At 42.8% G+C, this 13,972-nt stretch overlaps 1 protein-coding gene across 1 annotated transcript in view; it reads right to left on the bottom strand.

The window, feature by feature from the left end:
- Positions 1 to 352: 352 nt before the first annotated feature.
- Positions 353 to 13,972, bottom strand: part of DRAM1 (DNA damage regulated autophagy modulator 1) — a 40,684-nt gene continuing 27,064 nt past the window's right edge. The window contains exons 4-7 of the mRNA XM_052640212.1: positions 10,318 to 10,495; positions 6,414 to 6,472; positions 2,898 to 2,990; positions 353 to 2,327 (exon numbers count right to left, since the gene is read on the bottom strand). Coding sequence (XP_052496172.1) covers positions 2,283 to 2,327; positions 2,898 to 2,990; positions 6,414 to 6,472; positions 10,318 to 10,495 — 375 coding nt within the window. The 3' untranslated portion in view covers positions 353 to 2,282. The remainder of the gene's footprint in view (positions 2,328 to 2,897; positions 2,991 to 6,413; positions 6,473 to 10,317; positions 10,496 to 13,972) is intronic.

Raw genomic sequence — 13,972 nt, 5'->3', positions numbered from 1 at the left:
CAAGTGGAGCTAGAATACTTCCCTGAATAAATATACTTCATAGTAGTACCAAGTCGACATATTATAATTTAACAGAGACATAGATTTAAAATAAAGAAATATTTCATTTTATTTTACTCTTTCAGCCATGAGGTCCAAGGAAATGCAAGTTCATGGAAATCAGAAATAATACCAAAATATGGAGGAGACCAGCTTTTGAGATTTCATGATATCAGCAGAACGTGATTGTCTGGAGTGAGTTTTGGCCTTCTCAGTTTGCCAAGCCAGGTGTACCATTTGGTCTAGCCCATGGAATAATGTCTGTGATAACTGTCCAGGATGATGAGTGTCATCATAGAATGGAGAGGCCCAAACAACTGAAACGTTCACAGCACACAAAGTAAAACAGTCAATATTAAAAGGTGACATAGACTATTTATTACCTCATTAGTAAACCAGAGTAAATCTCATTATGCAGTACTACAGATATCCCCCAGCCATGTCTCCACTTGCTCACTCCCTCATTCATGCATTCAGTGAGTTTTTATTTATTAAGCACCTACTGTGTACCAGGAGGCAGCCTGGTAAATGCTGGAGTAACAAAGATTAAGGCACAGACTTCTGCCCTCAAGGAGCTCCCAATCTAAATCACACAGAGAGAAACAGAAATGAAGGCTGACAATGAATGCGTCAAGAAGGGCTGATAACAACAGTCTGTTCCAAGGGAGACCCAACCCTGGATTCCTTCTACTGCAGGTTCCACAGCAAAGGTAAGAGGCTTTCGTCCTCCACAGAACACAGATGTAACCAGCATTTCAGTTCCAAGTTACCACCGACCCAGGGGTGGGTCTCAGTCTGTCACCGCTGAACCCTCAGGGGAGATAGGGTCTGTCCTTGCGGAGGGGGCTGACCACTACTGAGCCTCCTTCTTCCATGGCTGGCCACGTGAGCTGCTCTGCCCTTGGCATGAGCCCTCAAGGTCTGGAACCTCTTGGCCAGACATGGCTTTCTGGTCTGGAGGGTCCCTGAAGGTGAGTTCCTTCTCTTCCACTTTTAAACCTTTGCATCTCAAGACTCACTTCTTCCTCTGGAATGACTTGCTTTTCACTCGTCGTTCATGATGTGCTGTTACCAAGCAAAGGATCTGCTTCACATCTCATGAAGTGTGCAAACATCCAGCCGTGGGGATGAAGAAGAGGAGCAGAGTAACTCCATCCCGCACCATGCTCCCCTCCCTCCCCTCTCAGACCTGCACTCCCGTCAGCGCCCGTGGACTGGCGTGAGAGGAATGCGAGATGTGTGGTGCGGCTTCTGAGTCAGACAGTGTGTCGAGTTATGCCAGGAACAATAAAGGGCAGCTTTGTAAGTGGAATGTGTAATGCTTTTCACAGGTTGGTTTCTGCAGAGGTTTAGGATTGAGCAAGTCTCCTTCCCATAATCCCGCATTCCTCAGATGTTCCCTGAGACACACTCCCCTCACTCCCCTCATCACTCTGGAATCCAGTGAGTTCTTCTTGTTAGTTGCTCACCTCCATTTCACTCTGTTGTTAGCAGGATTTGATTTCTAACTTGCCTGGCTGAAACCATCCCACCTGGAACCCATCACTACAGCCTGCCGTCAGTGAGCAGCAAGGGTAAAAGCTGGGTCTCTGTGAGCAGGGAGGCCCACGGGGCGGGGGACGGAATTTCAAGACTGAGGTCTTCCATAGCCACTGAGTTAATGTGCATAGTGGTCTTAAGGCCTTTTGATAGAAGCTTTTTGCTTGGTTCATCTAAAAATCAGTCTCTTAGTTAGTGTTAGTTTATTAACTAAATCTTAATGATCATTTTAAACGGAATTTTAGAAATGCTCTTATGATATAAAATTATACAGTGCATTCTCTAAAAATAAAATCTTAAAAAGAACATCCCCTGATTTTACTTTTGAATGAATTCCTCAGTTAGTGTATCTCCACAAATCACTCACACAGACAGAAATTAACAAAAACAGAATTTGTATAAAAATAAGAGGTCTCCATTTGCTGGAATACCTTATTTTGTCTGTCAGGAATTTGTTAATACAAAAAGAGTGTCTATTTGGAAAGTTATAAAAACATTGCTACAATGTCATAAATGCTCTACATTCTCTAGGAAAACATACCTTTGGAAATAGTACAACTATTGGGAATTCTTAAAGAAATTCAAGTCCTGGATGTGCTGCAAATGAATTCCATACAGGGTAGCGTTAAAACCCTGTCTGTCCTCTGTACCACTTCCAGGAATTGTCTGCCACTTCCACTGAGGGAGATAGAGTTCTTCTTTCTTCAAACATCACCATTGATTTCTGTGGATATTCTTAAGGTGACACTCTATTAAAAAAAAAAAAGTTTAAAAGAAGGTAAACAACACCAGTGCCAGCTCTGAAACTCCTAAGAGCTTTGCACCCCCTCAGAGATGATCTCACTATAGTTGGGTCCTCAAGAATTTTCTTGGCTTTCTGTAACCTTTTAGTTAATAATTCACTTGTTTCAAGATGCAAGACTTTCCCTGTTGCCAAATCTGACAAGGTCCCACCTTCTCTCCGCCTGCAGAACATTTTTCAACAACACACTTTTATTTTTAAGAAAAGACATATTTCCTGTTATTTGGAACTTGTAAGTGAGACCTCCTCACAAAGTAAATAACCAGGATCTATGACCATAAGCATCAAATGGCAGGGGACAGATGAATGTTTCCTTGTTTGGGAGAACTATTCAAGATGCTTTCCTTTGGGAATACACTAAGTTGCACAATACTTGCAATTTTTTTTTTTTTCAAACACATAAGGGTAAAAAAGAAAGCTAATGCTCTTATGTTTCTTTAATGAGAGAAATGTTCTATGGCTTCCTACTAACCCTTATCATCAGTAACTTATAACATATGACTGGATAAATACCAACCTGGAAATCGTGGATGAATGTTAAAAAGTAGAAAATAAAACCAAAGGCCACTGTCCATTCACAGATCGCACTCACTACGTGATATACATAATCCTAAGGGCAACAACAACAAAAGAAACAGAATTGAGCCTACATGCATTCACTTTAATGGACATATTGAAATAACAATGAGCAGGGCGGGACAGAGGAAAAAGCTGTCCAGGGAGCATAAATCAACCCCCGGAGGAAACATGGTGAGCAAGGCCATGTGGGTGTGCGTCAGGGCAGCTGCCCAACGAGAATGTGAATACATAACCCCAAAGTTCTCTCTGGTTCTCACATACTCTGGCTTTATAACTTGTCTGTGGAATTTCAACGGGCAGAAGAAAGACCACAAAATGGCTGAGAGTGGAAAGCAGATGTGGACTCAGTAGAAGAAGGAACTTTCCATACAAAGCATGACTGGTTTTCCCACCACTGGGAACCCCAAAGTTGAAAGACAGGCTTGAAAAACACCTATCTAGCGTCTGTGTGCTTATTCCTAAGATCTGAAGTGTGTGCATCTAAGGAGACTGGCTTCTGTGTTTCTCTGTTGCTATAGAAAACGTCAGTTCAGACAATAGGTCTGCTTGTTATAAGGTTAGCACAGCTACAAAGCAAAGGCAATACTGAGACTTCTCTTCTTGGGGACAGGAATGAGAGGGTGCAAGGCATGAAACAGAGGGCTTCAATTGGGGTTCCAAAGTTGGCTACCTCTGGAGGCCAGGAAAAAGAAACGAAACTGATGGTTGCAAAAAGACAGGGACAATGGGGAGCCCATGCCTCATCCGTTCTGTTCCATTCTTGTCAAATGGGAAAATACGACCCCAGTGTTACTTTGAGACTAAAAAAAAAAAAAAAGCCCATGGAGTGTGTGTGCGTGTGTCAGAGACAAAGATATCTTCCCTGATTTTTTAAATGCTGGAAACCACTTTAAAAGCATTTTTAGGGACCTCCCTGGTGGTTCTGTGGTTAAGATCCCAATACAGGGGGTGTTAAGATCCCACATGTCTCAGGGCCAAAAAACTCAAAACATTAAAAAAAAAAAAATCCAGAAGTGATAATGTAACAAATTCAATAAGACTCTATAAAAAATGGTTCACATCAAAAAATCTTTTAAAAAATGATAAACAAAAACAGTTTTAAATACTGTCTAGAGTCCAAGTCTGGAGAAGGCAATGGCACCCCACTCCAGTACTCTTGCCTGGAAAATCTCATGGATGGAGGCGCCTGGTGGGCTGCAGTCCATGCGGTCTCGAAGAGTCGGACACGACTGAGTGACTTCACTTTCACTTTTCACTTTCATGCATTGGAGAAGGAAATGGCAACCCATTCCAGTGTTCTTGCCTGGAGAATCCCAGGGACAGGGGAGCCTGGTGGGCTGCCATCTATGGGGTTGCACAGAGTCAGGCACGACTGAAGCGACTTAGCAGCAGCAGCAGAGTCCAAGTCGAAAATGCTTGTCTACATTCTGATTTTAGCCCACATGCCAAATTAGCCTGTGGACTGTCATCAGTTCCAGCCCTCCAATTTCAGATCATAACCTATATTTTCTTCCTGCTTCACTGTCTGCTCTGCTGTCAGTTACAAAGGTGAACAAACAAATGTGCTAGATTACAGGTGGGTTCTTTTCTTTGCTCCACCACAAAGATCTCATCGAGGTGCATCAAACTTGATACCACTGCTCCTCCTCCCCATGGAGGGTTGCATCCACCCGCTGTTCTCACCCAGGCCACCCTGGGGAGCATGTGACCAGCTATATTAGGGGGTCCAGAACGAGGGCCACGTCCTTTTCAAAGGTGATAGCACTACAACATTAACCCCATATCATGTCATCCCTGGACAATGAAGAAGGCTTATCCAGATAGAAGCAGAATTTGGGGGGAGGGGAGGATATCTGTAGCATGATGTTAATAACAGTACACTGAAGCAAGGGTCCAGACTCTTGCACTGCATTGTATTCCGTTAATTGATGTAAAGGGTTTTCTTTGCATTTGTGGATATTGGGAACAGAAGACAATATGAGTGGGATAGCAATTTTTGGAGTGAATAGAAAATCAGGTACTCTCCATATTTTTAAGATAGAAAATGAATGGGGAAAAAAGGGGATGGTTAACTGTCGGGGGATTGATAAATCTTTCCCAGCAGCAGACGTGTTTCATTTGATTTGTGGTGGAAGGCCTCCCTCCAGTGGTTAAAAAGTAAAATACACCTGAGGCTGCTCTGCTGTGAGCTCTCCTTTTCAGGAAGAACTTTTTCCTCCTAATTTCTGCCTGGCTGGTCCTCACCACCTTCAGTCTCTCTTGCCTCCTGCCGGGTTCCTCTGTAATGGTGGAAAATCCTTCCTTAGACCCTGCAGTTACCCCAACCAGGGGTCAAATCCGTGCCCCCGGCAGTGGAAGCACAGAGTCTTAACCAATGGACAACCAGAGAAATCCTTGAAACTGCTTTTCGAAAAGCATCTGCCTTGGGAAAAAACTCCTGCTCGTCAGTAACGCCCGTCTCTCTGTAGGTTAACTAAGGGTATGAGCTGATCTCAGTTCAAAACATCTGATTCCTCATGTTCCCATGTTTGGTCTGGAAATTACCTGTCACTCCGCCCTATGCTCTGATAGCTCTTGATCCTGTCCCTGGTGTCTAACTGGACATTTCTCTTCGGTGTTTCACTGGAGCTTCACATTCAACTATTCTAAAACCAAACCCATCCATTTCCCCCCATGGAATCATTAATTCCTGTTAGGAACCGAATCTGTTCATAAGAACATGTTCTTCAGCTCACCCAAGACAAAAGCTTGGAAGTGATTTCACTTCATTTCCTTTCATGCTCATGCTATTAATTCCAGTGTAGGTGAATCTCGATTTGAAATCTAATCTAGTGGAACTACCTTCTTCCTGCCATCCTGCCTCCAGGCTCTCTCCTCTTCAATCCATCCCAGGGGTTGCTTCTGACTAATGATACTCATCCAATAATATTCTTTTACTTTCCTGTTCAAAAGCCTTCAAAGGCTTATTCTGATCACCTACATCAAGCATGAGCCTCTCTGCCCACCTCTTAAAGACTTGCACAAATTCAGTTCAGTTCAGTTCAGTCGCTCAGTCGTGTCCGACTCTTTGCGACCCCATGAATTGCAGCACGCCAGGCCTCCCTGTCCATCATCAACTCCCAGAGTTCACTCAAACTCACGTCCATCGAATCGGTGATTACTCCTCCACAAACTTACCCCATCCACATTTATTTCTCACACTATGCTGAGAAACTGTTCTTCTCTGTTGCCATCCCCTGCTAAGCAGATCCCCCGTCTGCTTAGCATGTCTGTTTCCTCTGACTGCCACACACCTTCATTCACATCATTTCCCTGCCCTTCAATCTCACTTCTTTCACTAAGCCTCAATGGTTGAAGGGTTTAAGATAGAATTAGAAATTCAAATTTTTTAAAATAATTTTGAAAATGCAGGAACCAGGTTTGACAGTCACATTTAAAACAACTTAAATTTTACCTTTTCTTTTGGATTCCACTCCAGCTTGGTTATAGAAATTAGTGAAGCACAGGCAATCACTAAAAAGGGGGAATTAGTTAAGGAAATTGCAGACTAGGTCCTTTAGTGTTAAAGACTAGATTATTCTTCTAATAATATAACCATTACACAGTGTTCAAATGTTAGTACCAGTTATATCAGCTTCTTATCATCTGAAACCTTAAGTCTGATTATGACAGAAATTTAAATACAACATGAAAATAGTTCTTCCTTAGCAACACTTTGGCAGTTATGTATAGCAGATTTTTAATCTGTGGCTATATTTTGCTTGATCCTGTTGATTAAATTTGGTCAAAATGACTGACACAGCAGTCTAATATGGGTAATTTTTTCTAAAGTACTATTTTCCTTAAATTAAAATGTCAATTAAAATTCTTTTTCCTTAAAATATTATGTTCAGGCAATAGCTTCAAGGAAAAATTAACATTTCAAAGTACCAAAGCATTTACAAAGTACCAAGGCTCATATACAAAAATAAGCTACAGTAAGTTAAGATATTATTGTTTAAAAAAAACAGACTTTTTCCATTGAGTAACTGGGTATAAGTAGAGCCCTTAATCCTTGGCCCACGCGTGCATGTGTGCTAAGTTGCTTCAGTCGTGTCTGACTCTGTGTGACCCTATAGACTGTAGCCTGCCAAGCTCCTCAGTTCATGGAATTCTCCAGGCAAGAATACTGGAGTGGGTTGCCATAATGCCCCCTCCAGGGGTTCTTCCTGACCCAGGGATCGAACCCTGGTCTCCTTCATTGCAGGGGGATTTTTTTTACCACAAGCGCCACCTGGGAAGGCCCCAGTCCTTGGCCCAAAGGGTTTACAAATCAAAGAGATACGTCCTACATCCAACGTCCTACATCTGACCTAGGGGATGAAAGACAAACCCTGAGAGGCCAGTCTAATAAAGCCAGGAACTGAGGCTACAGGGCAAGGTAGACAAAACTGTCTGCACAAGGATGGTTGCAGCCATTCTGACTGAACTTGAAAGACGAAAGAAAGCTAGAGAGTAATGGGGATGTTCTTCAATGAAAAGCTTCTGCAAAGAGTTAAGGATTCCAAGTGTTGCGTCAATTAATGCCAAGTTGAGCATCTCTGAATTTGGAGTCAGCACCCTCTCTCCCTGCCCTTCCCCACCTCCCATGTTTTGCCATTCTTAATACTTCTCAGTTTCTCAAAGTAAAAGTAGAGAGCATCGAAGGTCCCCTGATCATGTCATGACCATACTTCTGTTTCTAATAGCTTAATTCTCTTAATTCTTTCACTTAATTCTTTACCTCACCTTTAGTCCCATCAAGTACCATGCTGGGGAGAAGGTGGAGAGGTGGAGAAAACTCTGGCAAAACAGACCTGGTTTCAGTTCCCAGAAATATCACAGCCTTGATGGACCCAGGGAATGTGCCTCGTTAGAGAGAAAAGAATAGGGTGCAGTGATGACTCAGAGGGAAGATTAGATATCTGGTTGGTGAAGGCAGCACAGCCAAAAAACAACAATAATAAGTTGTGGGATTTGAGGAGCTCTCTAGAACAGCTTCCCAGGTGGCTCAAGTGGTAAAGAACCCTCCTGCCAATACAGGAGACGCAGGTTTGATCCCTGGGTTGGGCAGATCCCCTGGAGGAGGAAATGGCTCCTCACTCCAGTATTCTTGCCTGGGAAATCCTATGACAGAGGAGCCTGGCGGGCTACCGTCCATGGGATCGCAAGAGTCCAACAGGACTGAGCACACAAGCATGTGAGCTAGAACAGCGTCATCCCACAGAGATTCAGGCATATAACTTCAAATTTTCTACTACAGTAGCCACACTGACAAAGACAAAAAAGGACCTAGTGACATTTATCTTAACATATCTTATTTAACCCAATATACCAAACATGTTCTCGTTTCAACATGTAATACTGCAAAGAATTATTAATGAGATGGTTTACATTTTTTCTCATTAAGTCTTTGACATCTGGTGTTTTACACTTGCAGCCCATCTCTGCACAGACTACCCCCGTTTCAAGTGCTCCCCAGCCCCATGTGGCCAGTGGCTACTGTGCTGGCCAGACAGCTCAGTTCTAGAAAGACAAGGTGGAGAAGGTTATCTGGGTAAGAGAAGAGCACCAGCAAACGCAGAGAATAGCAAAGAGCCACACACACAGGGGAGAAAGCGTAAAACTGAGGTTGGAGAAATAGGCAGCCTCTGATTACACATCTCAAGAAAAGGAACCTGCATCATAAGTGATTTTGTGAAGGCTTCTGAAAGATGCAGGAGCTGGATGCAAGATGGACAATTTAGCAGGAAGAGCTTAGAAGCCTGACCCCAGGCCTCGGTTTCTTCAGGAGTCAAATGAGGCTGTTTCATGGAACTAATACAGAGCATTTTAAAGATGCCTGAAAAGCTTTGTAAGGAAATATAAATCCATGATGCTAATGTTTAAGACGACAGACTTTTTCATATGGGTGCATCTGTTCAAGTTAATTGGATCAATCTGCTTCTGTTCAGGGATTCTACCCCTCAGCATGTCTCCTAGGAACTTCTAGAAACAGGAACTATTAGTATGTGAAACTCTGGCCTGAAATGCTAATTCTATTAAAACTCTCTCATTTTAATACCTAGAGATCTGTCTCCAAAGTTGGAAGCAAGGAAAGCTTTCCTGCATAGAGAAATTTTGTTTCTAACTTTACAAATGGTTTTATAAATCCGACAACTAATACAACCTAGAAGTTTTGAGGAGATATGTGTCAAGAGAAAGCATGAATGTCTTCGATCCATAAATAGGATGAGGAAACAGAGAAGGAACTATCTCAGGAACCAGTTATAATTTGTTAAATTTCTCAATACTAGGATTTCATTCCTTTGTGCTTAGAAATTTTTATAATTAAATATTTCCTTCCCTAAATGACAAAAACAAAATCCCAAACCATCCTTAGACTTCACATTTTGTATAGCTTCAATTTTGAAAGAGAAAGGCAAGGCTTAATGCTTAGAAGCACATGAGGACACCATCCTTTTTTTACTCAAGCTTGTCCACCACATACCACAACCCAACCCAAATGAACAAAACCAGTGCTAATAAAATTGTTGCTGCTTTCCAATAATCTGACAGCAATCATCAATTTTTAATGACTCTTCAGTATTCGATATGACTGCAGATGATATTTTGAAAGATGGGAAATTTTCTACCCGTGAAAGACCAGTTTTATTTTGTTAAATACCTCTTGGGGGAAAGAAAAAAGGAAAAGAAAGAATGAGAAAGAAAAAAAAATGGAAGGGTTGATTTTCTTTTCTTCTAAATCAGAATATATAAGTATGAAAAATTTATGTTTTCCTTCCACACTGTTGACATAGAAAAAAATAAAATTTCATTTTGAAAATGAAATCAGTGGTAAAAAGAAAAGGCTAAATGTGTTTTAAATGACTTATAAATAAATAGTATAGAGCTTTTTAAAACCTCTTAATGTGGACAAGTAATTCAAACCCTCTAATCAACTAGTTGTGGGGAGAAGGGACAATCTTGCTTCTTGGAACTCCACTGGGCTATTACCTTAAGTACAATATCAATATTTGATGTCTTTAGCCAACCACTACAAAGAAAAATACATATTTTCACATGGCTCATGAAACGGACCCTGTTGAAGGAAAGTAAACAGAGACTGAAGTGTCCTGACATTTTTTTTCCATTTTCCCTTCACACCATTCTTTCCCCCAAAGATTCTTTTGATTTAACCAGACAAGATTGAGCTATTTTCCTTGTGATTTGCCCAGTTGTTCTTCTGAGGCCTGTTGACACCTGGCTGTCAGCCTTAGCTTTCTCCATTTGGGGGGAATAGGAGCAAGCTGAAGGGTGTGTCAGGCTTGCAAGGACACTGACAAACGCTCAAAGGATACTGGGTATGACCGCTGCGCAGGACACAGCAGAGATGGCCATTCGCACGTGGCACGTGGAAAGGCTGTTCCACTGGGGACAGGATTTGTAAGAGATGACGGATTGCAGGAGCGTGTACACGACGCCGCAGACAAACGCCAGAAGGGCGCCGCCGTCATGGACCACGGGGACGGCCAGCTCCTAGAGGGAACGGCACACACGCGCTGTTACTCCACGCACATCGAACACTCGCTGCCTCTGGGCTTCTCAAGCCCACCAGGCATCACAAAGGCACCCACCCCGTCTTGGGAAAATGCAGCAGCTTACAGAAAATGATCAAGGCCTTTCCAGCATTGAAGTAAATGCCAGCAACCTGATTATTCCACAGCATACGTTTGGCTTGCTAAGAGTTGAGCAAAATGGGCCTGGTTCAGTAAAAGTATCTCAATAAAACTGAGCAGGGGGGTGTGAAAGCCCATATTAAATGAAAAAATATATAAAAGAAATAAGAAAAACAAATTCTTTTCACCCCTTGACTCAGGCACAACTGAGCAAGGAAAGATAAACAAAAGACAAAGCATCTACTGCGAAGGCACTGAGGTTATTTTAGGAGCATCTTCCGATGATCCTGGTACTTTCCACCCTCCAGTTTCTTTTCGTGCTGGTAAGCAAATCAGATCCAGAATTTACATACTTTGTTTTCCACTGCTACCCTACCCCTCTAACTAGCACTGTCAGGAAATTTGCTTCCTCAACCCTGGCCAATTCAACGTATCCTTTTGGATCTTATTCTGCAAACTTTAAGAGACCCAAATTAACCCTGATGAAGTCAGGTCCAAAGGCCCTCAATTTAGCAGGAGCTGTATTTTCAGTGTGCCTTTTTTCATGGTGGAATACATATTCTCTCATCCAAGATGTCCTTCAGAAGGCAAATGACTCATATCAGACATGAATTTTGCATAGAGGTTAAGATGAAAACCTTGTGTTTTTTTTGTTTTTTTTTTTTGTGAAACTCTGTTGATATTGAGTTGACCAAAAAGTTCATAGTTTCTTCTGTAAGACTGTATGGAAAAACCCAAATGAACATTTTGGACAACCTAGTAGTAACACTAGAGAAAACTAGGCTATTGACAGGATTCAACCTCGGGAAATGACTTTTCCAAAAAGGAGACTTTGTGAGGGACTCAAAAGCATGACAGAGGTTGCTTGGTGAGAACACACTAAAACACAGCCCTCCGTCACCTGCAGGAGAGAAAGCCAGCTGTGAGATTCTGATAAATGAGGTTTCCTCCAACTCAGGAAAAACCACCACTCAACTCTCTCACTTGCCCTCACATCTCTAAATCTTCTTGAGATAACTGCTCATGTTGGTTTGCTCACAGCAGGCTGAAAATGAATTACAGGATATCAAACAAGGAAGTTGTAAAGATATATTTATAGACCCAATGACAAAGTAAACACTTTGCTCTCAGGAAAAGTTAGAGATCCTATTTCTGGTCTTTATGAAGATAAAATCACTTCACAGAAGCCTTAAAGGGAACCAAAAGTGTAATTATCTAACCACCTAAGTCTTCTTCCTAAAGTCTGCCCTTTATGGTTTAAACACAGACACCTGCATCACTCGTGATGTTGCGTTACTGTGAGAATGACCTGGCAGGATATCACACAGGACATACTGTCCCCCACTGAACAATTCACACCACACTCCACCAGACAAATTGTAACTTTCCAGTTCATCACCTTTCCATTAAAAAAATGTCTTTCCATCGTGCTTTCTGACACTAGAGCTGTGAATTGTATACATGCTTTTTTTCTCACAGACTTTGCCTCATTCTGGCCTTGACATTAACTCTTCCCTATAGGTTCTGGGCAGATTGCTTTGATTCAAAGGTGACTTCTGCCTCTCATGATTCATGAGATTTTGGGAGACTGTTAACCTCTCTGTGTCTCCATGTCTCCATTGATAAACTACTAACTATCTTCTGAGGTCATTATTAGAATTATACAAGTAAAGCATGAAATGTTTTCATAAATGTCCATCACCTAGAAAACTTCACTAAATGCTGTTTGTTATGGAATGTAAAATGCACGCAATCATAAAATGAAAGGAAATGTCATTAAGGGGCTCTACCACATGACAATGTGGCAACAAGTGGTGTTTATTTCCTCATGCGTGTGTGAGTGTGTGCTAAGTTGCTCAACTGTGTCCAACTTTTTGCAACCCTAAGGACTATAGTCTACCAGGCTCCTCTGTTCATGGGATTCTCCAGGCAAGAATTTTGCAGTGGGTTGCCACCTCCCTTCTCCAGGGGATCTTCCCAACCCAAGGATTGAACCCAGGTCTTCTACATTGCAGGCAGATTTTTATACTCTGAGCCACTAAAGAAGCCTGAAGTTCTTGTGATCCTGTCCATGGGATACTCCAGGCAAGAATACTGGAGTGGGTTGCCATGCCTTCCTCCAGGGGATCTTCCTGACTCAGGGATCAAACCCATGTCGCTTATGTCTCCTGCATTGGCAGGCAAGTTCTTTACCACTGAGCCACCTGAGAAGCCCTTATTTCCTCATATGAGACAACAACAGTAGGAAAATTCAACAGAGCCAGAAGCAAACTAAGTTTGCAGATGCCGCCCTGGAAGCCTTATAGGTTTTACTCCAGAGAGCTGCAGTTTGGGCACTCACCTTTTGCCAGTGTTAACAGGGAAACACTGGTAGTTGTGGACTGGTAACACCCCCAAACAAAAACACGTTGGCTGTCGACCTGGGAGGAACATCCCTGCCCTGGGCTGTCCTGAAGATTCTGTGTCGTATAAGGAAGGGTGCCTCACCCCTCACGACCCAGCCCTGGATTTCCCAGAGCACTTTATTATACTCTCCCTCACAGACAACATGAATGTGAGCAAACTCTGGGAGACAGTGGAGGAAAGACGAGCCTGGAGGATTACAGTCCATGGGGTCACAGAGAATCGGACACAACTTGACGACTAAACAACGAGGACGACAGATGGCTTCCTCCAGGTGCAGGGCAGAAAAGGTGATTCCCTGAGGCCCACATGGTGCAGGTGAGGCAGCGGGCTCTCTGACAATGGCCTAATGCCTGCAGACAGTAGAGAACAGGGGCACCGCAAACGGTGCAGGTGGAGGCCCGAGGTTATCAGCCTCCCAGGTCCACGCCGGGGGGAAGCACGCTCCTGCTGTGGCTTTAGTGGACTTGATCAGCCAGCTAGCATTGAAGGCTGACACCTTCTTTTGAAAGTAAGCATCACACAAGATCAACTCACTTCTGTTGGGAAAATGGTTGAAGGAGATCTCCTGGGCAGAACCAGAAGTCCTCTAGGAGTAACTTCCACACCGTGGCCACACAGGGACAATGGTGATGGCAGAGCAGGCCCTCTGGGGTGCTGGCCTCTAGTGATGGACCAATGACCATCACCAAGTGATGACCGCCAAGTATAGATTGCCAGGTATTGTGCATTATCTCATTGCATGCCAGCAATAACCCTGTGAGGCGAGTACTCATAGTTAGTACTCCTTTGAAATACAATACATTTTTTAAATATAAAATATTGTGTCCGTCGACAAAGAGGTCCCAGCTTTCCCTGAAAGAGACCTTGGAATCATAGGAATTCACAAGTTAGAATAAAATAAGTTGGCAGAATTCCTGGCAGTTTAGTGGTG

The sequence above is a fragment of the Budorcas taxicolor genome, chromosome 5 (assembly GCF_023091745.1).
Source record: "Budorcas taxicolor isolate Tak-1 chromosome 5, Takin1.1, whole genome shotgun sequence".
Taxonomy (NCBI): domain Eukaryota; kingdom Metazoa; phylum Chordata; class Mammalia; order Artiodactyla; family Bovidae; genus Budorcas; species Budorcas taxicolor.
This window is presented reverse-complemented; position numbering and strand designations above follow the sequence as displayed.